The sequence below is a fragment of the Carassius gibelio genome, chromosome A13, assembly GCF_023724105.1.
Source record: "Carassius gibelio isolate Cgi1373 ecotype wild population from Czech Republic chromosome A13, carGib1.2-hapl.c, whole genome shotgun sequence".
NCBI classification, from domain to species: domain Eukaryota; kingdom Metazoa; phylum Chordata; class Actinopteri; order Cypriniformes; family Cyprinidae; genus Carassius; species Carassius gibelio.
In genome coordinates, this window is record NC_068383.1 from 11,272,790 (window position 1) to 11,297,458 (window position 24,669).

The window sequence follows — 24,669 nt, forward strand, 5'->3', positions numbered from 1 at the left end:
GCACAGCTACTAGAACATTTACATCTGGCAGACAGGTTGCTGACGTCGTCAAGCTTCGTTTGAGTCTGCGCGTCAGAAACGGAAGTGCTAAAAAAACGCTAAAACTGGGCTTCATTCGTCTCAATTGAGTTCCAATGGGGTCGCTGTGTCCATTTCTTTTACTGTCTATGTCCATGACGTGCCCTCTCCATGAAGACCCGGAAATTTCAGCAAAGGATAAATGGATGCGGTGTGGACGCGCCTGGAAAAACGGGCGCATCGCACCGCGTGCGTGCCGCGACCGCGTCGCTTCCATTATGAGAGTGCATACTGCGCGCCTACATAGGAAATAACGAACTTGAGCACGCAAAAGAAACGATATGTGAACGGCCCCTTAAACAGTTCAGTAGTGCAGAGTTTACAGGTTACTCTAAATTTTGAAGGCTCAAAGTAAAGTACTCCCACTTCCCGCTGAATGCTGCAGAGACGCTGTTCGGGAAGCACGTGACATAAAACGAGGCCACCTATTGGCTATTCGCTACTTCACCTGCTGTACTGGCTGAGTAAAACCTCCGGTGGCTCATTACTGCCACACTTTGGTCACCGCAGATTTGAAATATGCACGAAATGAGCCGCTTATGGCAAATAAAATTTATTTAGCGACGAATCGATTACTAAATTAGTTGACAACTATTTTAATAATCGATTTTAATCGATTAAATCGATTCGTTGTTTCAGCTCTACACACATCGTTGGTTTTGCTTAGTAATTTTTATGGCATCTTTAAGATACAGTGATAAATAGACCATTTATATTTTGAAAACTCTTTTTGAAAAAATAAATATCCCAGAGTTAAATAACATCACAGTTTAAGCACTCCACTACAGTTGAACAAAATACATTCTGTTACATCATTATTTTCATATGTATTTTCAGATTTGCCCATTCTCATTCTTAACATGATGTCATGATAAACAACAAACATATTCTATTACTAATACTTGGGTAAAGGCTATAATTTCACTGCCCTGGATTCTAATTTCTCAAGGCATCATTGTTTTCGTTTTTTGATCTACACACATTTAAAAAACCGTGTTCAATGCATATTCACTATATAAAACATATTCTAACTCAGTCTTTGTCTGTGTACATTAGACAGACATCAAGTATTGTTCTTTTTGTTTAGATATATTGTAGACCTGGTGTGCAACACATGTCAATGTCATTTTCAGACTTACAGTAATGTAATAATGTTTTCACATACACAACAAGGATTGCACTAAAAAAAAAAAAAAACGTATAGTTTGCAAATGTAATTAAACTATTCATCTTGGCTCCATAGTTCATAATCTGCTAGTGCATTATACATTTCATAGTTCCTGTTACTATTATTGCATTGAAAGTCAAGACAACCTACAGAATGGAAACAAAATGTTCTTTCAGCATTCGCAATGGCTCATATTCTTTAAACATTTATGTACAAACTGGCTTTTTTTTAGGACCTCAGACTGTGCATTTCAGAATATGTGAAAATTATATTTATAAAACACACAAAACAGCAAACTTTAAAGCTAAAATACCATACAGTATAAATTATAATGACATTTTGTTTTTATGCTGCGGACCTAAAATAGACTTTGCTATATATATATATATATATATATATATATATATATATATATATATATATATATATATATATATATATATATGCATAAAAATACATGAAATTAACTTTAAAATGCAAAAGATGAGGCTCACAAAGAGTTAAAGTTAAATAGCAGCTTTTGGTCCGGTTCCACAGGGTTGCATTCAGAGTAATGTATTTTGACTCTGACATGACCACAAAAATCTGGTATAGATTGTAAATAGCTATAGGTTATCATATCAAGCAGCTGGATATACAGTATTTCAAAGGCAGCATATTTGAGAATGTCCTTTTTTTCCATCAACTTAAACAATTACTTGGATAATTTCCAATTATCAAGGCGGCCCTCAAAATAATTTTTCATACAGTTGACGGTAAGTAAATGAGTACAGATTTTTTGTTTTTGGGTGAACTATCCTTTTAATGCTGTCTTTGACAGTGACAACTATAATTTACTCTTAGGCAGAGTGAAAAGCTGGGTCGGATTCTTGGAAACATAGTGTAATTTACTGTATATCTGCTGAGCTTCATCTACTCCCGTTTAATTTGCAAATACTCTCATACACCAAATAATGTACAAAAAAAAAAAAAAAAATTGTTGGCCTTGCTTTGTTTTTCAGTCTCTTATTTTCTCCCGTCCATCTTTGTACAGTCTCTGTGGTTTCTGCATCTTCCATATTATTCAAACGATGTAGCTTCTTGCTATGACTTGCTTCCATTCTTCATTACCTTGGTAGGTCTGTTCATCCTTTTCATAGAGTCAGCTGGTTTAGCTTCAGTGTTGCATTTTATGCATAGATCTTGCATTTCCTTCAGGCACCCCTCAAGAGTCTTCATAAACAAATCTGAGCTGGTCTCGGCACTGTCACAGAAGCTTGACACACAGAAGATGATGTGGTCCATCTGAGGATTGTAGCAGGCTCCGTAGCCATTAGGGACAACAGGACCATAGCAGCAGAACATCTCTTCAGTGGTAGGAACCTATGCAAAGACAAGCATTTTTTAAAACAAAAATATTGGTGATCTAGTTCTAAAAAAGTTTCTAAATATTATATTCAAATAAAGATGAATGCACACAATGAATAACAAATCCATTTCAGGTCTATCTTTCATGATTTCAATTAGGCTTTGAAGTGAACCTGGCTTGTAGAGAGAATGTAGTGAATGCTGGTGGCATAGGTGGGATCACAAAACAGCTCTGGCTTTTCTAGTTTCAGCTCCTTGGCAATCTCTCGCAGCCCCAGCAAGTGATTGTCTATTGCCATCCCATTGATTGCCTTTTTCCAAAAAGTGGAAAAACAATATTTTATTGAAGAGTGGATCGTATGAAAATCACAGTTTGAAAATAACGGTCAAACATGATTGTAACTGACAGATTGTGTAATTGTAGTTCAGTTGTCTGTTTCACTTACTAGAATTGTATATTTGGTTTGGGCTTCAATGGCAGTCCAAAGCAACTTCATTTTCTCAACACCCTAAATTAATAAAGACAGAGGTCATTACTAAGGTACTCCTGTTTTGACAATACACACAGCAATCACTACGGATGAGCTGACATTGCATAATTCAGGACAGTTTGTGTAGAGTAAAATGAAAACAGACAACTACATACAGTGGTTTTGGAGCTATTTGTCATAGCTTTCACAAATGCTAAGGCCTCAGGTGTGGAGGAGCGAATGTTGTCAACTCGTCCTTCATGGAAGCGGCGTAATGATGCACTTTCATAGGTTGGTACTAGACGTCCATGACATCTGAGTGCAAAAGGAAAAAAAAAAAAACTGTTTCAGGCATAAAAACTTCACTCCGTAGTACTAAGTCATCTTAAATTAAAGAGAAGACTGACCTGTAAAATGTTAACTGGAGGGCAACTTGAGCATAAGCATCAGGGCTCATTTCCTGTTTCTTGATGAACTCTTTGCCATAACCAGTGAATTTGCTGACATTCATGTCCAGATTTTCCACAAGCCTGTGGGAATTATTTTTGAAAGTCTCTTATGCTCACTGAGGCTGTTTATTTAATCAAAATCACAGTAAAAACTGTAATATTGTGAAATATTATTGCAATTTAATAGAACTGTTTTCTATTCTAATAGATTTTAAAATGTTGTTTATTCCTGTGATAGCAAAGCTGAATTTTCAGCAGCCATTATTCCAGTCTTCAGTGTCACATGATCCTTCAGAAATAATTCTTTTTTCATTTTTGTGGAAACTGTGAAAAATTTGGGCATTCCTTAATTTACAGCATTTAAGATAGAAATCTTCTGTATAACATTTATAAATGGCTTTCTCTAAAACTTTTATTATTTTCTGTCACTTTTTCCCAGTTCTGTGCATCTGGAATGAAATTACTAATATCTTTCAAAGTAAAATCTTACTGACATTTCTAACTTTTTAACAGTACTGCATGTAAGAAACCAAAAGATACTAAATAACGTATTTTATTTTACGCTATTTATCAAATTTTATTATTTATATCAATAATTTAATAATTACCTTTCATGTCTTCTAAGCTAGGCTTTAACAGGATTGGCTAACTTTAGTGTAATAAATGACATGCTATATCAGAATGGAATCTGAACTTACTAGCCTGTTGTATCACCTGTATGTTGACATACCTCTGTAGTTGTTCTGCTGAGGCTGTGAGAAACGTCTGGATTTCTGGCGAGCATTTCCAGCGCAGTCGACTGGGCACAGGAAGCTCACTTATGCTGGCTGCCCTCACCAGCTTAGAAGGGCTTCCTTTCCTGTGAGAGAAACAGTCTTACAGTCCATCACATTGCATCTTCTAGCTTAGTTGCTATACTCAGGCTGTGGGTATATATCTCAAGTCATCTCATTAGAGTTATATATATATAACTCTCTCTATATATAGAGATTCTTTCAGAAGTTAATGTATTCTTTGAATTTGCCAGGCCAACAGTGCACTCTGGGTAATCAAGAGTTACTTAAAAACTTAATCCTGTAAATGAAATATTAATTTGGCTTACATGTATTTCAGTAGATATTCTGTACATTGCACAAGCACTATTCCCTCGAAAGGTGCGTGTTCACATATAACACCACAGCATCCATCTGCACCTATTACAAACTGAAATCATTACACTAGTTTCATTTTACAGCTCATATTCTTGCTCATATGATCAATGAAATTTGAATTCATCTTTGTTTTTTTCTCTTTACCTGCATGGGCTTGTCATACCAACGATTGCCCCCATTTTTGTCTGTGCCCCCTCCGTGGAGCATCAGTAAAGCTCGGTTGGTATCATTCAGTTCAGTGCCAGACGGCTCGTCCAAACACACCAGACACAGACAGCGCTCAATCATGTCTAGAGAGTCCCTGTTGGTAGAATCTGCACCCGATTGAGAAGTATTACATTCTAAGTGTGTGAATTCCATTAACCTGTGCAGAGCTTTTTGATATATCAGGGGAATTTATAGCTATGTGAGAGTTGCTTTTCCAAATAAAGTCAAGTTGTTTAGTTTCTTAATATTTTGATGTCAAATTGCAGGCCCAGTAGCAAATACAGCTTGTATAGTTGAAGATAAATGATGTCTGACCTTTGATCAGCACACTGCGAGCCTTGGCCCACTGTGTTCTGCCATCTGATGTGAGCAGACCGATCGGAGGCAGACGCTCTTCTTCAATGTCTGACATCTCTCTGATTCGCTCCAGCTGAGTGTAAAGGTCTTTTTCATTCAATCGACGAAAGTTTATCACCACGTCGAGAACAAAAAACTGCAAACATATACAGCATGGTATGGCAGAAAACACATCAAGTCTTTGTCTTTACTGCTTGCTTGTGACTTTTTGAGACAATTTATTTACATAAATATAAAGAACAAGCATAACGACATAAAAGCATCAGATATAGTTGTTAGTTTCACTACTTGGTAATACCTACTTGATTTTTACAAGCCACTATCATATGTTGAGGCTCGGGCATAACTGTGCTCTTCTGAGCCACTAAAGTGTCCATTTTTGGCCCTGGCAGACGGTAGGAGGCGAAGACCTTGATGTACTGATCCATACACAGTTGTGTTCCGGCCTGCTGCCCACGACCATACTCTACAGGGAGGACATTTCTGCAACAAGCAGCACATATCCATGTTTAAAAAACTAAACAATACATTATTAGTAAAGTTTTAAGACTTTGATTTGTTAAAAACAAGGAGTATAACATACCCATCTATAAGAGATTTATACTCTAATATGCCAGAAATTAGATTGGCAGCAAATCTGGAGAGGGAAAAAAATGCATAGAAGTATATATATATATATATATATATATATATATATATATATATATATATATATATATATATATATATATATATATATATATATATATATATATATATATATATATATATATATATATATATATATATATATATATATATATATATATATATATATATATATATTATTATTATTATATCAAAACACATTCACAGTCAGCAATGCAAGAAGTTTTTAGAATAGCACTTAATCAAATTAGGTCTATTAAGAAATTCATTGGATTTATTTTATATGCAATGGAATGCAAGGCTGATATTTGGGATTATTACATCCTTTAATACAACATTTAGAAATATTTTATGAGAAACATAACCTATTCTATGTTAAGCCTAAAATGGTAATGTCCATCATATGATGCATTGTTTCCATTTTAGGACTGAAATCGACATCAACTAATGATGGGAGGGAGACTTTGTCTACACATGTACTAATCTGTAGATTAAACTTTCTAGAATGAGAAATCAAGTTCTCATTCACAATGTGCCCCTCAATTATATTGCCATATGGAGCTACACGGTGGATGAAATCATGCAGTTTACAAACCTGACAGCTTTGCATAATCCTAATGCATATACAGTATCCTTAACAATATGTAGACCTCTGCATTTCCATTTAAACAAATTTATATTAATGAAGACATGCAGGGATCATTGTCGTCTCAGTTTATAAAAGTAGTAATTGTCTCTGCTGTATCCTTCCCGTACCTGAGGGTGTCACTTTGACTCCTGAAGTTCTGCTTGGAAAAGACCATCACAGGACTGGAATTGACAGGTAGTGCTAATCTGTTGCTCAAATACATGTCTTCAAGCCAGTAGTCATACACCTTGGACAATGTTCAAAAAGAGACAGAATATGAGCAAATAACTCATTTTAAATTAAAACAAAATTTATCAGAATGTCCCTGCACATTAAACGCAAAGTAGCATACAGAAAGACACTTTTTTTCTTAGCAATTAATGCAGTCCTTACCCAATTGGCTGTATGTTTGCTTCTCTCCAGTAACTTTTTCTGAAGAAATTCTCCCATCCCGCCAGGTGCTCCAAATTTCTCTACAATCGCCTTTGTCTTTTTGAACTGCTCTTCAGGTATGAGGTGACCCATGCACTTCAGGTACATGTCCAGTGTTTGTTTTAAGGGTGGCACTGGGAGCTTTGGGAGGCACTTAATCGAGATCATGATCAGAGCTTTACTGCGATTAATTAACTTTCAGCATCAGGCAGATTCTACTTATGTACCATTTGTTTCCTTGATCTTATGGTATTTGTTCTTAAGCTAATGAGTGTCTTGTCTAAACATGATCCCCTCTGTTATAATGGCATAAAACAAGATCATATATGTTTTGAATGCAGCACTGTATTATCATAATTGTTAACAATGTTTGTAATCAGTTGGAAGATAATGTTTGAAATCTACTACTTTTTAGATAAGTCACATCAGTTAACATTTTTACATACAAATAAAATAGTATTTTGCTTACGCTTGGATTTCCCATGTCTCTTGCTTGTTCCCTTTTCAAAACCGGCATCCTCAGAGTTGAAGAGGTTCAGTTAAGAAAGATGGAAATCCACTGATTAGTTTTCTAGTTCCCTTTGGAACAGACATACAGGTATGAAGGAAAGCTTGCATTGCAAAAAGTTTTCAACAATTATATTTTGTAAATATAATTAGCCATAAACTTTCAAAAAACTGTGCTATCTGGATTTTTTTTTCATCAGCCACATAAGACAAAGCTATGACCAACCTGTAATTATCTCTATGTCTAATATTGACATCTAGTGTAGATTTTTCTATTATATAATATAATTTTAGTTTCACGTAGTCCTTATTTAAGAAGATACTCACCAAAATGTCACACTCTTTGTTTAGTCCTGCGATGTCTCTAAGTATTTATCCAGACTCATAGTCCCGTCTTATTTTTATTAAGAGGGAAGTGTCGTTAATGGTGTGCCTTAACTTGTTTCAGGCGGCATACTTGCGTCCCATTCATTGCAAGTCAGGAGCTTCTTAGGATGCTCCTTAGGAAAGATGCTGAAGAAGCGGTACCTTTCTCAGACTCCACCCACTAAACTCCATTCGCTTGATGCCACATTTACCAGCCCACCTCATATTTTAAGAAAAGACCTTGAACAAAATTTATGAGCACCCTTCCAAATCTCGGAGAAGAAAAAATGTCCGTGCACAAACGCGCTCGATAATTGAATTAAAACGAAATGCGGAGAGGTATATTTTAGACCCTCTTGCACTTAAGCAATTGTTTTTCTTATTTTAAATAAATAGCCTCGATTTACTTCTGTTTTGCGAAAAGCCTTGTGTATATTTCTTTTCACCAGAAACTAACCCTATTTTGGTTAATCGCTTTGTATTTATACCTTTTTTTTCATAGTGGAAAGAAAAGTTTTTTCCCTTTTCATTATATATGATATATATTTTCTACCCACCGGGAGAACCCCTGTTGCACAATAATTTCATCCCCGTGTGTTTCATTTATATTTATAAATATGTATATAGATTGTATTTAAAACGATGCAAGCCTTCTGTTTATGCAGGGTTATTTCTTTTTATGGATAATCTAATTTCTTTTTCGTTTTTTTTTTTTTTTTTTTTTTTTTTTTGGCTCTTTGATGCGTTTCACTGCGCTGAAACTAAATAAGCGCAAACATTTTGCATATGATACTACATTACTGCTTTATGAAACATTAATTTCTATTTTATAAATATCAATAATTACGCATTGTCATTTATTAGAAAAATGGCATCCAGAACGAAATTAATTACATTTTCAGTGTGATGCATTTACAGTAAGTCACATAAGGAGCGCACAACACTGCGTTTCACAGATTTTCTTTTAATTATGTACATTATATATGCACATATGTACACCATTATATTCCGTAATATACAGTAATGCATTCCAGAAATACATCCTAAACATTTAATGCTTGAAACAGACACTGAAAGGCAGGATTCACACAAGTTCCATCATTTTTTTATTTGAAGGTGTCAGGTGACATTTAATACGTACACACGCATCTTCATATTTAATATGTTTGCACCATATTTATATCCCTGAATACAACTTAATACAGCGGAATACTACACATTGAAATTATTTGTATTATTTTTTACGTTTCTTCTATTGGAGAAAAAAAAATATTGAGCTCATCATTTCAGTAAATAGATTGAATCCTTGTATGCCGTTCACCAATGGTTTTATTACGAACAATGATTAACATGTAAATGAGTGAATGCAAAAGAAAAAAAAAACATTTATATTCAGCAGAGGTTCTAACATGATTGTAACAGATGAACTTGGACGACTCAGACTATATGTAGTCTGGCTCAGACGTATGTTCTTCAGAAAATGACTTTGATTGTCCAGCAAATGTCCCGTTCTCGTCGATGGGCACACAGTTACCGGATGAACTGTAGCCGTGCTTCTTTCTTTGGCGTTCCTCCATTCTGATAGTGTCGTAGAGACCTGTGGCTCCGTCCTCCAGTAACATGTTCCTCTCAGAGTGAGATGGTTTCATTAAACTCACGTTGCGCAGCAGAAGCAGGGCTGGTGCGTAAAGTACGTTCGCCAGACCCATGCCCAGATTAAGCTGCACAAAACCGAGATCGTGCACTATTTTACCGGCCACGATGGGACCCAGCGCGTAGGCAACACAGTAGGAGATGTCTGCAATAGCGTATACACCGCCGTATACAGACACGTGGCGGACGTCTACGAGAAAAGCAAGTGTGGGTAATAAAGCTGTGTCTACCAGTGCAATACCGAAACAAATGCCACACAGGGGGATTATCAGCTGCTCAAAGCTTTTGCAGGCCGGTACAATACAAGAACTGGCACCAATGATAACCATGCCAAGCGCCCCATAAAACCACTGCAAGTGTGGGTACTGGGCTGCCAGCTTTACAGTCATGTAAACACCTAATACGTGAGGAAAAAATGCCGGTAGCCAGGTGAGCCCAATCTCCCACTCAGATGAATTCATGGTCTCCTCCATCCAGTTAGCGATGGTGGGCTCCAGGAAAGCAAGTGGGATGTTACATGTGGTCAAAGCTCCTGCCACAACTGCTATGTAAGGATCAATCATTAGTTTGTAAATTGGGGTGCCAACAGGCATATTCTCTCTTGTCCTACTGGAAAAGGGCTTGAGGACAGTCAAGCATAGTATACCATCTGCCAAACATATAGAGGCAAGCACGAAGAACGGCACGCGTTTGCCCGCGAACTCGTACAGTACCCCTCCGAACGGGGGCGCCGCCAGGCTTCCGAACGAGATGAACGCGAGGGCAATGCCCAGCGCGCGACTTCTCTCTGACTCCTCTGTGAACTTGTCTGCGATCATTGCAATCCCAGAAGTGTCTGCGAACGCTGAGCCGAGCCCTTGCAGACTGCGCGCGACGAACAGAGTCGTGTAGTTGTCGGCGAAGGCAAAAATGCATGTCGAGACAAACATGATACTGAGTCCAATGAAAAGAGGGATGTCATAGCCGACACGGTCTATGAAAGTTCCTGTCAAAGGATTGACAATAAGCTGCACAATGGCTTTTGAGGCAAAAAGCACGCCGATCTGTACATCAAAGTTCTCGTTTTGCGTTCTGTTGGTTGAAGAATTAGCAGTTACACGCACCTGCTCTGACTCGCTCTCTAAGCGCGCTAAATAATCGGGCACAATTGGCACGATGACCATGTAAAGCATATTGTCTAGAAGAAGTGCCACACATACAATGACTAGAATAATCCTTCTTTGTCGCTCGGGGTCCTGGATCGCAGTTCCTAACTGTTTAGTTCTTTCCCCCATCTCTGATAGTTTAACGGTGGCGGTTTGCGCCAAGCCACCCGTTTCCTCCGAAGCCATGTTCCACACTTTGTTGTTCGGTTCAAGGAAAATACCTTAATTCTCTTCTACACTGTGTTTTTATCCCACAGGAAGTCTGCGCACATTGGGTTGTCCAACACTCCTTGAATAGTGAAGTCTCGGCGCGCGGAACAACTTTTCCTGCTTTATCTTGCAGTCCTTCGTTGCGCGTGCATTTCCTCTCTCGTGACTACTTTCAGGCAGTGTTGTTTCATCGTATTCGTGTGAGGACGCCAATTTTGTTGTAGCAGGACGCACGGAGCCTGAAAGAGCATGAATAGATGAATTCACCTGTAGCGCAATGTCATCATTTCTCCTCAGCTGTCTTCTAATTGATGCCACCCAATGCAGATGCGCTTACATCCTGATTCCATGGGAATCGCTCCTCTTTTTTTCCCAGGATGTGACGCACTGTTTGATACCCCCTCAGGAGGTTCCCCAACCAGCTGGGTCTTTTATGCTAATTTAACACGTCATGTCCATAACGCCAGGCAGTGCTTTGCTTTATAACTTACAAATATTGAGCGAGCTTCTGTAACTGCTTAGGACCACAAACCTTAAGTCACCGAGCTCGACAGATATGCTGACTGCGAGGAAGATGCCCGCCACTGTTATTTGTGTTGCTCAGTAAGGACTCACTCACTGAGAAATTATTGATCGCCGTTATTTATTTTCGAAAGAAAGAGCGCCCCGTGTATCTTTTTCCCTGACAGGTTGTATTATTCTCCGACGGCTATTGCCCACATTTCAAAATATGTTTTTAAGGTTTCAATTCGATGGAAAGGGAGAAAGAAAATAACTGAAAAGAAAAAAATACGCACATAAAGCGTTATGTCAAGTGGAATAACGGCTATGTAGGCCTAACTATATCATGCGAGGTTAAAATGCGTTTAATTAGTTTGATAAAAAGCTTTTTAAGGGGCTATAGTGTATAAAAAAAACGAATATTTCTGAAATGAGTAGCATCATTTTACGAGAAAAGGCATTTTACAAAATAGCAACAATTGTATGTCTTCCATAAATTGTATGTACTGTATACAAATCAGTTTATTAGATTTCAGCACCACAGCTGGTTGGACAGCTCCTCATGCTGTAAACTGCACACTGCAGGGATCCTCAATTCTAGCCCACGAGATCCACTTTACCACAGAGTTTAGATCTAACCATAATCAAACACACCTGAGCAAGCTAATCAATGTCTTCAGGATCATAAGAAAAACACAGGTAGGTGAGTTTGATGAGGGTTGGAGCTAATATCTGCAGTGCATTGGCCCTCCAGGGCAAGAGTTGAGGAACCCTGCTGTCCATATTTGTCAGGGCGCTTTCAAGGTAGCAGTGAAAGGAATAAGTATTGCAATTTTTAAAGATTTGTTTTTCCCTGCAGTTGACTGACAGTCAGGATGTAAAGTTTACTCTTGTTAAAGTATTATATGACCAGTAATTTTACTGTTAACGCCATCTGCTGTCCAAACCCCCCAACGAACTCGGGTTGGCGTTTCCTGCCTCATAACAATAATTAGGTGTTAGTGACATCTAGTGGTTTGCTTGATATATTGCTGGGGGTCTAATGTGCTAAATGGTGAATCTGGACATGCTGTCTTCCAGTTAATTTAAAATCCTATTGAACTATTGAAAAAACAGCAGTGTGAGCTGTTGTTGATTCTTGTTAGTGTTCTTGTTAGAGAATAATCAGATTCCAAAAATTATGTATTTGTAATTGCATTGTTACATTTTAAAATACTCGTAATCAGATTACATTGATACTTTTCTGATTAGGTTAAACAACAGTAAATTAATTGAATACACTATACTTCTATCCTTTACAGCCTCGTTTTCCTTCCTGTCAAAAATGATGTATCCTTATTAAGTTTGACAGTGATGGACAAAATTATTTGATTATTAAAATTATATTTTGCTGTAGTGAGTCAGAAGGAACTATCACTTTACATTTCCGAACATTCAATTTGCAATTAATTGTAATAATTCAGTGAGATTTTTGTTTGCACAAGGAGTCTGACAATAGCCAGTGCTCCACACACAGTGTTTTTGGAATGACATGAAGACACAGAACAAACTGAGAACTGTGGCAAACGCTCAAAGATGCTTCAAGAGATCTACTGTACCTGCAAAGCTATCTGAAGTTCAGGTGCAAGTGCACCTAGCCTAGGACAAAAGCTGCTTTAAACGTAAAGGGTGGTCACACCAAATGTTGATTTAATTTAGTTAATAGAAGTTAATCGATAAAAAAAATCTATTTATGACATTATTTTTGAAAGCATCCTCAGTACAGCATTTTTACATCAATGCCTAAAACTTTGCACGGTACTGTAGATTTCTGTTTTCATGAAGCGTCTTGCAGACATTGCCACAGTTCTTTTGGATTTAGTCTGTTTCAGTTTTTTTTTTTCTGATTCTTCCTGTTTATTCCAGAAAGAGATCACAGCACTGTCTGTCGTCTGATTCCTAAACATACAAAAATCTCACTGGATTATGACAATTAATGGCAAAATGAATGTTTGGAAATGTAAACTGATATTTTCTGACACTGGCACTACAGAAAAAGGTAATGACTGACGTAAAAGCATTTTTTATCTTGTGAAAATACTAATGCCCTAATAATTTTGACCACTACTGTATAGGCATACAAACCAATAATTCAATTAAGATGGCCACAAGATGGCCCTAGTAGGGCATACATACTCAGCCAGACCTGAATAATATTAACATAGATGTGTGTGTGTGTGTGTGTGTGTGTGTGTGTCCCATTTAAAAAATAATTGTAAGTGATATTTATGTTGGATACTATTCTGCAGACAAAGTGGTATAAATCCATGAAAAGAAAAGGTATGTTTTCTTACTCAATGGTGGAAAATCTATAATGAACAAACCCACACAAAAAATAAATGTAATAATAATAATAAACCTTTGCATCACATGATATGGTTTATTTATTTGTGGCTGTTGTTCTCATATGCTCTGTCTTCCCCTCTCTCTTTTTAATCCCTCACTCTACAGCCTGTCTTTGCAGTCTATTCATTCACTGGAAATATGGTTTTAATTCCTTGCATTGGCTTGGTGTGAAGCATATGCGTCATATCCCCAATCCACCCTCCTCCTCTTCTTCAGTCGATTTGTTCTCTGAGGATCAAAGTTTGTGTGCTGTTCCAACTCTGTTCTGATCTAATCTGAAATCATGAGAAACAAGTTCACCATGTAATCTTCTGTGGTAAAAAGTATTAATTCATGATGTCTGTGTTTAAGTTGGAGCAATCATGGTTAAACTCCCATTTTATAGGCTCTGTAGTCAGATGAAGGCTGTGTTTTATTTCAGTGTTTTGACACTTTCAGATTTTGCTCTGATTGTAATATTCTGTTGGCAGGATAATTGTCACGGTTGTGTCTGAGGAAGGCAGACGAAGGCAGAAGTTGCAAAACCAACAATCGTATTTTACTTAAAAGACATGCACAATTCAACTCAAAGTAGAACGGATAAAGGCTAAGGGGAGAACTGCGAGTATTCGAAGGGGAGCAAACAAAATAAATAATAAGTTAATTAATCAAACACAGAGAAAACAGAACAAGAACTAAACATAACACTGACAATAATCAAGATACTCTGAATTATTTTTTAAAGAAATTAATCACTGAACGTGAAGAAACACGTTTTTACATGTTCGTAAGATCATCTCCTTGAACATTTGTAATTATCTAGTGGGCACGTTCTGGGCAAAAAAAAAAAATCAGTTGTGGTTGATCTTTTAATATGTTTCTGAAACCGAATCTGTTAAAGAGAAGTACATTTTTAGTACTGGCCAAATTAATTTGTGTTCATACCCTGATTACTGTATGTTTGTTTTACCGTTTACTTGCACATACTGTGTAATATGTGAAGACAGTGTTTGATTTGAAACTGTGTGTTCTTGTCATGCAGTGTAACATATCACAGGCATGCTGCATGTCAGATTAAGATGTGCAGGGAAAAAATGATTTAAAATGTTTAATCCATGTGCCTGAGTGAATCATAAACAAAAGGATTATACTAACCTTGTTGAGAAAATAACAATTTCATTAATGGAGGCTGGCTCAGACAGCAGCCAAGCTAGTCACTTGTAAAATTAACCCAAGATAAGATATAGTTACACATCATCAGCTCTCTGTTTCTCTTCATATTAACAGATGAAAACCTGGACAGCAGTTTCACATTTAAATATTTAATACAAAATATATTTTCTCAGACCTCAGAGTTAAAGCTCAATTACACTATGTTATTATTATTATTATTTTATTAAAATGTAAATTCATATATTTTTTTAATAAATTCAACTCAATTATACTAATTTCTCCTCTGGCTGAGTGCTTTAAGGTTTTATTTTATTACACCATTGTATTGAAATGGCTCAAGTTAATTCTGATATTAATATTCACATTTTGGAGACACTTTTATCCAAAGCTATAGAAGCAATTCAACCAGTAAAAGAGCAATATTATGTAAGTGCTGTGAAAATTTAGTCTACCACAGTAGACATAGCAAGGTTTTTTTGATAAATAAAAAGAAAAAAGTAGATAGAATAGAAAAAGAATAGAGAATGATGGTGTTATTGGATCTTTTTTCATAAATAAAAGAACAAGTAGGTAGAATAGAAATAGAATAGAGAGTGTTAGTTTTAGAGGGTCAAGAAAAATAACTTAAATGAAAACTAGAAATGTTCATATAGTTTTAATTTGAGTTACTAAAGCTAATTCGAAACATTAATAAACACTATAATAGTATATAGATAACATTTAAATGATCCACTAACAGTGTTATTTTTATTTATGTGTCTAAATAATTCTTGATATTCAGGTTTTTTTTTTTAAGGTCAGGTCAAATTACTACAAAAGTCGTGCAGGCAATATGCATTTATACCATTTCATTCAACAAAATAGTTAAAATGACTTTATTGCTTTAAATGACTAAGAACACAGAGCTCTCTAAAGAGCAATGACGCACACATCAGTAATCCAGATTACACTATGTCCATAATCCTTTAAAATACAATTTCTTTAAAAAAAAAAAGAAACAAATGGTTTTGACTGTTTTATGTCTAATTGTTCATACATTTATTTGATGTTTATAAATTAACACGGAGTAGCACAAATTTCCAATATTCCAAAATGTTTGTTGCTACTATAAATGGACCTTGCTTTCATCATTTTTTCACTGATGTTGTGTTGACTATCACTCTTTGTGAAAAACGCTGGCAGCATGAACTGCCAGTTCTGTTGACATGACAGGCTGCTTCCCATTTACATTTGCGTAATGATTGCATAATATACTTCAAATGTTGTTTAATCAAACATAAATACTTGACTTCTGTCAGCCAATCTGACTTTTCATTCTGCTCTTGAACATTTGGACATCCGATCGTAAGCTTGTGACTGATTACTCTGGATTGCAGGGAAGCGGCTCAGATACTCTTGATGTCAGTACAATGTGTTGCATATTATAAACTGAAAACATATCAAAGAACCATTTGTATATCATAGTGACATCATACTGTATGTGCGATTTTATTTATTTCACTTGTCTGGACCTCAAAGCAAATTCACTTGGATTTTTAAAAAGCTGCAGGCCAATGTTGTTAATATACAGCAGACTGATTTCAAAAGTTTGGAAAAAACACCACACTCCATGTTTTTCTAAATGTATTTTGTCTTGACAATGAAATTCAATTTTTATGCCAGTTATGCATTGGTTTTCATTAACAAAAAATACTGTAAATACCAGCAATATTTCAAAATTACTAATGGCTTTTGTGACTTGGTTGCCATCCACAAATTCCAAAAAATTACCAAATTTTTTTAAAAATCTGCAGTGATGATTTAAGATATTTTATAGAATTTTTATAAACATTATTTCCATGTATGCACATAAGTGGACAACATTTATAGTTTTAAAAATATTTTAGTTTGTTTTCAATTTCCGTTATTTGTCTGGATTTCTGAATGCAAGATCATATTAGAAATATCCAATAATATGTTAGTAATGCTATATAAATATACATAGTTGCAGAAGCTAAAGCCTTATCTTATGTCAAATGCTATTTGCATTTGCATGTATTGTAGTCTGTTATAAGATTATCCAAATGTTGGATAAAATTCAGAAATTTTAAAGTAAACCCTGTTGAGCCAAAAGGTTGTATGTTTTACGCCAAAATTCTTGCAAAATTACTTGCCATTATATGCTAATTTCTCTTTAGTAATGATATTTCTGTTATTCACACTTCATGCACACTACTCAAAATTGAAACTATAAATATTTGTAATACTTTTAATTACAAACATTTTATGTTACCTGGCAAAGTGTTGTTGTTGTTGTTGTTTTTTTTTTTTTTTTTTTTTTTTACAAAGTACAAAATACCAACATAAACATGATTTGGCACTAATTTATTAATTTTCAGATGCCAGAATGATTCATGTTGAAACTGCGGCAGAATCTGCAGGGGGAAAATGAGATCACCAGTCTGAACATTTCCAATCGCAGTGAGTCTCATGCATAATCTTTTCCTTTTGACTAATCTTGTGCACTGGGGAATGTGTTTTCATGAAAAGCACCGTTGTTTCTGGGATTAGAAAATGTTGCTTGCCTAATTCTGACTCATAAGCTTTATGTAGACCTTTATCTCATAGCAAATGATTTCCCTATGTAGAAAATAAAGTACACTTTATTTCCTGGTTGTGCCAAACTGTACGTTTGGTTAACATGAAATAAATCAATATACTTTAGAGTAAGTAAATTCAGTAAATTAATTTGTTTATTTTTTATAAGCAGACGGATTTTCACTAATTGTGACATTTAAAATCCAGTTTTGATGTACAGTGTAGCAGTACTTATATGCAATAAAATATCTCGGAAGTTCACCCACAACCTCAAAAATAGGTTATATTGTTCCTGAATGTGGTTCCTTTCAAAACAACTTTTATGGAAGCAGCTTAACCCTTATTAAATGACAGCCACAAGTTATCTTCTTAATGTGCTTTGTAATGATAGGGATAAAATTGGACCCCTTTCTGTAACATTTCCATTAGAGGCAGCTTATGTGGTTTGTTAGGTATCAGTTTAGAAATTGTATTACTTGCTGAACTCTTCTATATTAAATATTAAAAACCAAACTACCACTCCTAATCACTCCACAAAAATACAACAAAAGGTGGTATACAGTTAGTATAGAAAAGAATCACCCCCCTTTAAAAGAACCACATCCATCAAATGATCTCTGGGATCAAAGTGGTGCAAGATGGATAACATTTTTTGAAGGCTCCTTTGATGTCTAGAAGTACAGTGAAGTTTGTTATTAAGAAGTGGAAGGTATTTGGTTCAACACAGACCCTCCCTGGATCAGGATGTTGCTCCAAACTGGATGAAAGAGCCAGGAAATTAGGCTACCAAGAGTTGCAGTAATTGTCATTGTGTGTCATTGTGTGCATGTGAGGCATTATCACAAATTCTCCACAAATGTGGCTTATATGGGAAGGTTTCAAGAAAAAAGCCACTCCACAAGAACATGCAGTCATGACTGAGCTTTGCCAAAATACACCTTGAAGATTCTGAGGCAGATGAGACTAAAATGTAATTGTTTGGCCTCAACCCCAAATGATATAACTGGTGGAAATCCAATACAGCTCATCATCCAAATAACAGCATTCCTACAGCAAAGCATGGAGGTGTTTCTCTGAAGCAGGGACTGGAGCACACATCAGGATGGAAGGAAAATAGGATGAGGCAAAATAGCAAATTCTGCTGCCCTCTGTTAGAAAGTTGTGGAAGAATGTTTAACTTCCAACATGACAATGACCCAAAGCACACAGAGGTTAAAGGAGAAAAAGGTGAATGTCCTTGCATGGATAGAGCCCAGACTCAAACCCCACTGAAAATGTGTGGAATTACTTGAAAACTGTAGTCCGCAAACAGCCACCTTCAAATTTAACTGAACTTGAGCAGTTCTGAAAAAAAAAAAAAGATTGGTCAAATTCTAGTAGTGCAAAGTGAGTAAATACAACATATCCCAACAGATTAAAGGCTGAAATTAAAGCTAAAAGTGGTTCAACACTACTGAAACAAGGGGGTGATCCTTTTTTCCAACTTGGTGATTCTGTTTTTTTTTATTTATTATTTTTATGACATGTTGGTGTTAAATCTTTCACTTGAATGTTATAAGTTTCACTGATAAAATACAGCTGGATAAAACAAAAACTGTGTTCATATTTGTTTCAGGCTGAAAAGCAATCAAATGTCATTTATTTTAAAGGGGGGGGGGGGGGGGTGATTATTTTCTATTCACACTGTAAGCACACATTGCCAATATGAGAGTGTCATATCTGTTAGAAACTACCAGGACATTAACTGTTATAACATTCTTAGTTTATTTGGACTTGTTCTGTATAGCAGAAGTCTCAATCTTTTGGCCAGTGAGCAACTGCCAGATTCCTCCTCTGTAGTTCTCATTTCCAAGGGAGTTCAAAGAAGTTGAAAGTAGGAAATGTCTTGGCCAAAATGGCTGCAATCTGTAAGAATACATTCAGAACAGATTCATTTCATGCACACAGTATTGAATATTTAAATAGTTTAAAAACTAATATTATTTATCAGATTCTGTCTCTAATTTCATTTCATAAAAAATCCAGTAAAAATGATACTACAAGTATGAATATATTTTAAAGTGTTATTTATTCATGTAATGGCAAAGCTGATTTTTATAAGCTATTGCTGCAGTCTTCAGTGTCAGTCATTCTAATATGCTGATTTGTGATCAAGTAACAAAACTTGTTGTGCACCTATTCAATTCATTCATTCAAAAAAATAAAGAAATAACAAATTCCTGACTCAATGATTCAATGTTTTTATGTGAGGTTTACTGGTAATCTGTCATTATAGTAATTCAAGCCAGCATGACTTAACCTTACAATATATTATTTTTGTGTTCTACAGACAGAAAGGTAAGTAAATGATTCATTTTGGGATGATCTATCTTCTTTGGATGTCTCCTGTGCTTCGGACATGATTTCCTCACCATTCTCAGTTTAGGAGAGACAAGGGTTGTGTTCTCCACAACAGCATAGTAAACCAGGATACCATAGGGGTCCCAGCCAAACAGCATGGTCTTCAGAGGAGTGCCACAGCTGAACTGCACATAGAGAGCAAGCAGGAGATTTAGTCTTAGTTGGATTTCTAAGTCTCATGCTGAAGATTTTACTTTGATGTAGTATACACCATTAAACATTCAACTGTTCTGATGAGTGAACAAGTAAATGCATAACACTCAAAAAAGAGTTAAGCAAAACTAACGTATTAAGCATAATTAACCATGAAGGCTCAACAAATACATGAAGAAATTACCTACATAGCCTACTACACACTAGTTCTTTTATGTTTACTACTGGGGGAAAACCTGAAGCGATTCTGTGCTAGTATAATATTAATAATAATAATACAATTTATTTTCTATAGTGACTTAAAAGAGTAGCATCTCAAAACACTTTACAATAATACAATTAAATAAAACATACTATTATACAGTACAAGAAATACCTGAGAGAAAAGAGAGAAAGAAAATGAGACATAAAAAAATAGCACATTAGAACATGCTATTAAAAGTTCAACAAGTAAAAAGAGAAATTTGACAATTAAATTTTTTCTCCCCAATGTTCAGCGCAATAAATTCCTAGGCCATAGTGACTGGTACAGCCAGAATTGACCATCTTCCAAAATATCACCAGCTCTTATGAAATCTAGAAGTGAAGAAACAAATTTCATAGTTTAGCTGCGAGGTAGAAGATTAGAGCTAGACGGGGATTGGTATTCAACGTTATGGCCAGTTCAGAAATATTTTCTCCCTTTAATTAACAGCTGCATTTCTTTGTAGCCTATCAGATTCCAAGATGCATCCTCATCTAAATGAAAATAAAGCGCATGCTTTTGCTAATCCTCATCTGTCCTTTTTATCTGCTGGATTCGTAGCAGTCACATCACTATGGAACATCGGAGCAGAGAGGCGATTACATGCTGGTTATTTTCCCCATAATTACAAGTGGATGGTTCTTCATTAAAACTACGTTCAGCGGTGATTTGTTGACACTAGTAGTAGTAGCGATATGTCTTTTACTGTCTTTTTGGGTCTCCTACTGGCATCTTGTTTCTTTCCACTTGTTCGGAGTACCTGTCCTTCCCAATGCAGCTGCTTTTATCATAACCTGAGTGATGGATCAAGAGCCAGGTAAGTCTGTATTTTATCTCATTAAATCTAACTTTCCCCTATTTGTAATGTGGTGTACCACTTGTGCATTTTGGTTTTTGTGCATTGCACACTCGGCAGTATTTTGGCTGTATTTTATACATTACATATTATCTTTAATAAATATTTACACAGAAACATATACGTATGTATTTAGCCTGTTTATTAGAGTATTTTTTTTTTAAAATATGGCAATTTAAATTCTATTTTTTTTCAGTCAATTCCATCTAGAAAACAAGAATTTCTATTTTCATTGCACAATATGTGTACATTTATTTAGAAAAATAATGACTAACGTTTAAAAATTGTAATTTTTCACAAGCATTTTTAGCATCAGTCAAAGACTGCTGGTTTTAAAGATCCATGTGCGCATGCTTTCAAATCCCTGCTTATGACTCTTTATTTTTGGTTCTAATGCGTTTTGCAGGAGCGTGATTTGCAACGATCCCGAGATTTCCCTGGTACCTGCCTCGTTCCCAGGCGACACCTCGAAGCTTCGGATTGAAAAGACTGCCATCAAGAGGATCCCGAGCGAGACTTTTAGTTATCTTTCTAATTTAGAATTCCTTTGGATGTCTTTTAACGTTTTATCCTCTCTCAACTCGGACAGTTTTCGGGGTTTGTACAGTTTAGAGGAACTAAGGCTCGATGGAAATTCGCTTACTTCGTTTCCGTGGGAATCCCTCATGGACATGCCTAGTCTAAGGCTACTCGATATACACAACAACCAACTGTCCTCAATACCATCTGTGGCTGCATCCTACCTGAAAAATTTAACCTACCTGGATTTATCCAGCAATAATCTCCTGACATTGCCATCTGAGGTGCTCAGTACTTGGTTGACTGTCAAACCCACCCAGGGAGCAGAAAATTCAAAAATTATTCTTGGTACAGTATGTTTGTCCTTTGTCTTCCTTTCTTAATTTCTTTTGTATATAGTAGATTATATTGCAGTCATTCTACTTCATAATTTTCCGTTTTAATTAAGTGTTGCTTGTCTTTTCTTTGCAATTATTTGTGAAATTTACTAGCAATTTATGACTGAAAAACATTTCAAATTAAATCCTGCAACATTTATTTGTTTTTTGCATTTTAAAAAGTCCTGCATAAAAATACATGAGATAAAAAAAAAAAAAAAAAAAACACTTAGAAAACTTTCAGAGGAAATGCTTTTACAATTATTTATATACTGTATATATATATATATATATATATATATATATATATATATATATATATATATATATATATATATATATATATATATATATATATATATTTATGTATTTACAGTACAAAGGTTTTCTTTATTTAAGAGTTTTGTTGTAACTTGCCACTGAACATTTGATTTGCCCTAGGTCTTCATGACAACCCCTGGTTGTGTGATTGTCGATTATACGACTTGGTCCAGTTCCAGAAGTCTCCAAGTCTGTCGGTGGCTTTTATTGATACGAGGCTCAGGTGCGCCGATCCAGAAAGCCTCTCTGGAGTTCTGTTTAGCGATGCTGAGCTCAGGCGCTGTCAGGGCCCTCGTGTCCACACGGCCGTAGCCCGGGTGAGGAGTGCAATGGGCAACAATGTCTTACTGCGATGCGGAACCATTGGAGTTCCCATCCCCGAGCTGGCCTGGAGAAGGGCAGATGGGAAACCACTGAATGGGACAGGTGAGTCAGCGCAGTGGCAGGCGGCTAAGCAGCATTAGCCAGAAGTGCACATGCACAGTGATAACACTGTTGGCACGGACACAACAATGCACTGTGATTACACAATACTAATTAGTTCTTGCATTTTCAGTGAATGTACTCAAGCGTTCTGTATTTTCCTCCAAATTTTGCAGCTCAACTGGAAAATTCGAAGGAAGGAATAGTGTGGTCAATTTTAAGTGTGCCTGCCGTGTCCTATCGTGACACGGGAAAATACATCTGCAAAGCAACAAATTATGCAGGGAGCGCAGAAGCCGTCATTTCACTGATCATAAGCGATGCACCCAAAGCTGAGAATCCGACTGTGGATCCAAAAACCAAAGTAAAGTCCAAGAAGCCAAACCCAATAGTCAAAGCAGCCTATCAAGAAAAACACTTCGCAACATATGTTTCCCAAACACCCAACAATGCACTGCCACTTGATGCCACCTTGAGCTACACAGGCCCATATCCAGGTATGGAAAGTGACAATGCCGCTAACAGTAGGACATATGCCCAAACGGCCAGTCCTGATGGGTTCTTAGAGACCAATCTGAGCAACTTGGCTGCGAACACATCCTCACTGCAGCAAGACCCTGATAGGGTTGTGCGCTCTGTGAAAGTGATTGGCGATACGGACTACACCGTGTGTCTGAACTGGAGGGCACCAACCGCCAAGAACACAACAGCTTTCAGCGTCCTCTACGCCGTGTTTGGCGAGAGGGATATGCGCAGAATTAATGTCAGTCCAGGCAACAACCGGATCATCATCGAGGGACTGGTGCCAAAAACCAAATACATAGCCTGTGTGTGCGTCAAGGGGTTGATCCCCAAAAAGGAGCAGTGTGTAATCTTCTCAACAGATGCAGCGGCAAGCGCTAATGGAACCCAAAAGCTCATTAATGTTGTAGTAATCACGGTTGCTTGTGTGATAGCCGTGCCTCTGACTGTGATCGTGTGCTGCGGGGCACTCAAAAGGAAAATCAAGAAGTTTCTGGGCAAAAAGCCCAAAGACATTCAGGACTCGTATGTGACGTTTGAGACTCTGTCTCCTAGTACCAAGGCCAAAGGCTTGGAGGGGGAATATCTCAAGAGACTGAATGCAGAGGAGTCCAACAGACTGCTGTCAGCCCGGTCCAGCCTCGACTCAGAGTCCACAGCTAAGATTGAGGGACAGCCCAATGAATATTTCTGCTGACAATATCCCTCAGCCACAATTCCACCACGCAGCCACAACAGTATCCAGGCCCAGCCGCAGTACCTGAGTGCACATAATCTGTACCAGCAGTACATGACTGGCCATTCATAAAGAAGCTTCAGGATACTTAGCATAAGTAACAAAGTGCACAAGTGAAGACTTTTATGTTATCTTGGTAACATTGCTCTTTGTTGCTTTTGGACTTGGTTCTAAACTAAGCATTTGGCTGGTGGTGGGGTTTTGGCTGAGCAATCCAAGGAACATGTAGATATAGACGTTTGCCTATTCGAACAGTGGTGGGAAGAACTGATTCAAAGGGAAATGCTTATATATATTGTTGTTTATTAATTTCCACAGTTAGTTCATATTACAAAATTACTGTTCTACCAAAATAAAAAAGAGTCTAGTTTAACAATATAATGGAAAAATATTAGTTGGGATTTGTGGTACACTGAAGAAAAAAGGAATGGGGGAAGAAACAATTTTCACTTCTAAAAATTATTATTATTATTTATTTTTTTACAATGTATGCACCAACATTGTCATAATTTTTTATGTGACATTATTTATGTTAATGTGAAATCTGTGCCACCTTAATGATTCTGAAATGTTGGGTCACAGGTAGCTTAGTAGTACCCATATATGTTTCAAAATACATTTTGCAATATATATATATATATATATATATATATATATATATATATATATATATATATATATATATAT

The 24,669-nt window shown here is 36.4% G+C and overlaps 3 protein-coding genes across 3 annotated transcripts; 1 reads left to right on the top strand and 2 right to left on the bottom strand.

Moving 5' to 3' along the window:
- Nucleotides 1-719: 719 nt before the first annotated feature.
- On the bottom strand, nt 720-7,913 carry LOC128026655 (choline O-acetyltransferase-like). The gene is made up of 15 exons (XM_052613909.1): nt 7,770-7,913; nt 7,405-7,514; nt 6,897-7,088; nt 6,632-6,750; nt 5,811-5,864; nt 5,530-5,710; nt 5,186-5,363; nt 4,808-4,977; nt 4,615-4,715; nt 4,243-4,371; nt 3,471-3,593; nt 3,240-3,378; nt 3,040-3,102; nt 2,767-2,904; nt 720-2,608 (listed from the first exon to the last, which is right to left on the bottom strand). Exons 2-15 carry the CDS (start codon nt 7,450-7,452, stop codon nt 2,330-2,332), a joined length of 1,914 nt encoding a protein of 637 aa, XP_052469869.1. The 5' UTR covers nt 7,453-7,514; nt 7,770-7,913; the 3' UTR covers nt 720-2,329.
- Nucleotides 7,914-8,891: 978 nt separating this feature from the next.
- Nucleotides 8,892-11,108, bottom strand: LOC128026769 (probable vesicular acetylcholine transporter-A). The gene has a single exon (XM_052614041.1). It carries the CDS (start codon nt 10,790-10,792, stop codon nt 9,251-9,253), a length of 1,542 nt encoding a protein of 513 aa, XP_052470001.1. The 5' UTR covers nt 10,793-11,108; the 3' UTR covers nt 8,892-9,250.
- Nucleotides 11,109-20,720: 9,612 nt separating this feature from the next.
- LOC128026779 (leucine-rich repeat, immunoglobulin-like domain and transmembrane domain-containing protein 1) lies at nt 20,721-24,620 on the top strand. The gene is made up of 4 exons (XM_052614048.1): nt 20,721-21,045; nt 21,491-21,951; nt 22,422-22,727; nt 22,901-24,620. The coding sequence occupies exons 1-4, from the start codon at nt 20,924-20,926 to the stop codon at nt 23,941-23,943; spliced, it is 1,932 nt and encodes a 643-aa protein (XP_052470008.1). The 5' UTR covers nt 20,721-20,923; the 3' UTR covers nt 23,944-24,620.
- Nucleotides 24,621-24,669: the final 49 nt, after the last annotated feature.

What these genes read in the sequence shown, in the direction of transcription:
- LOC128026655 (XM_052613909.1), bottom strand. Translation starts at nt 7,452, where the DNA reads ATGCCGGTTTTGAAAAGGGAACAAGCAAGAGACATGGGAAATCCAAGC. An exon ending in AGTCAAAGTGACACCCTCAG is followed by an intron (nt 5,865 to 6,631) that starts GTACGGGAAGGA and finishes TTCCCTCTCCAG; the next exon opens with ATTTGCTGCCAATCTAATTT. An exon ending in TAGTGGCTTGTAAAAATCAA is followed by an intron (nt 5,364 to 5,529) that starts GTAGGTATTACC and finishes ATATGTTTGCAG; the next exon opens with TTTTTTGTTCTCGACGTGGT.
- LOC128026769 (XM_052614041.1), bottom strand. Translation starts at nt 10,792, where the DNA reads ATGGCTTCGGAGGAAACGGGTGGCTTGGCGCAAACCGCCACCGTTAAA.
- LOC128026779 (XM_052614048.1), top strand. Translation starts at nt 20,924, where the DNA reads ATGTCTTTTACTGTCTTTTTGGGTCTCCTACTGGCATCTTGTTTCTTT. An exon ending in AGTGATGGATCAAGAGCCAG is followed by an intron (nt 21,046 to 21,490) that starts GTAAGTCTGTAT and finishes TGCGTTTTGCAG; the next exon opens with GAGCGTGATTTGCAACGATC. An exon ending in GAAACCACTGAATGGGACAG is followed by an intron (nt 22,728 to 22,900) that starts GTGAGTCAGCGC and finishes CAAATTTTGCAG; the next exon opens with CTCAACTGGAAAATTCGAAG.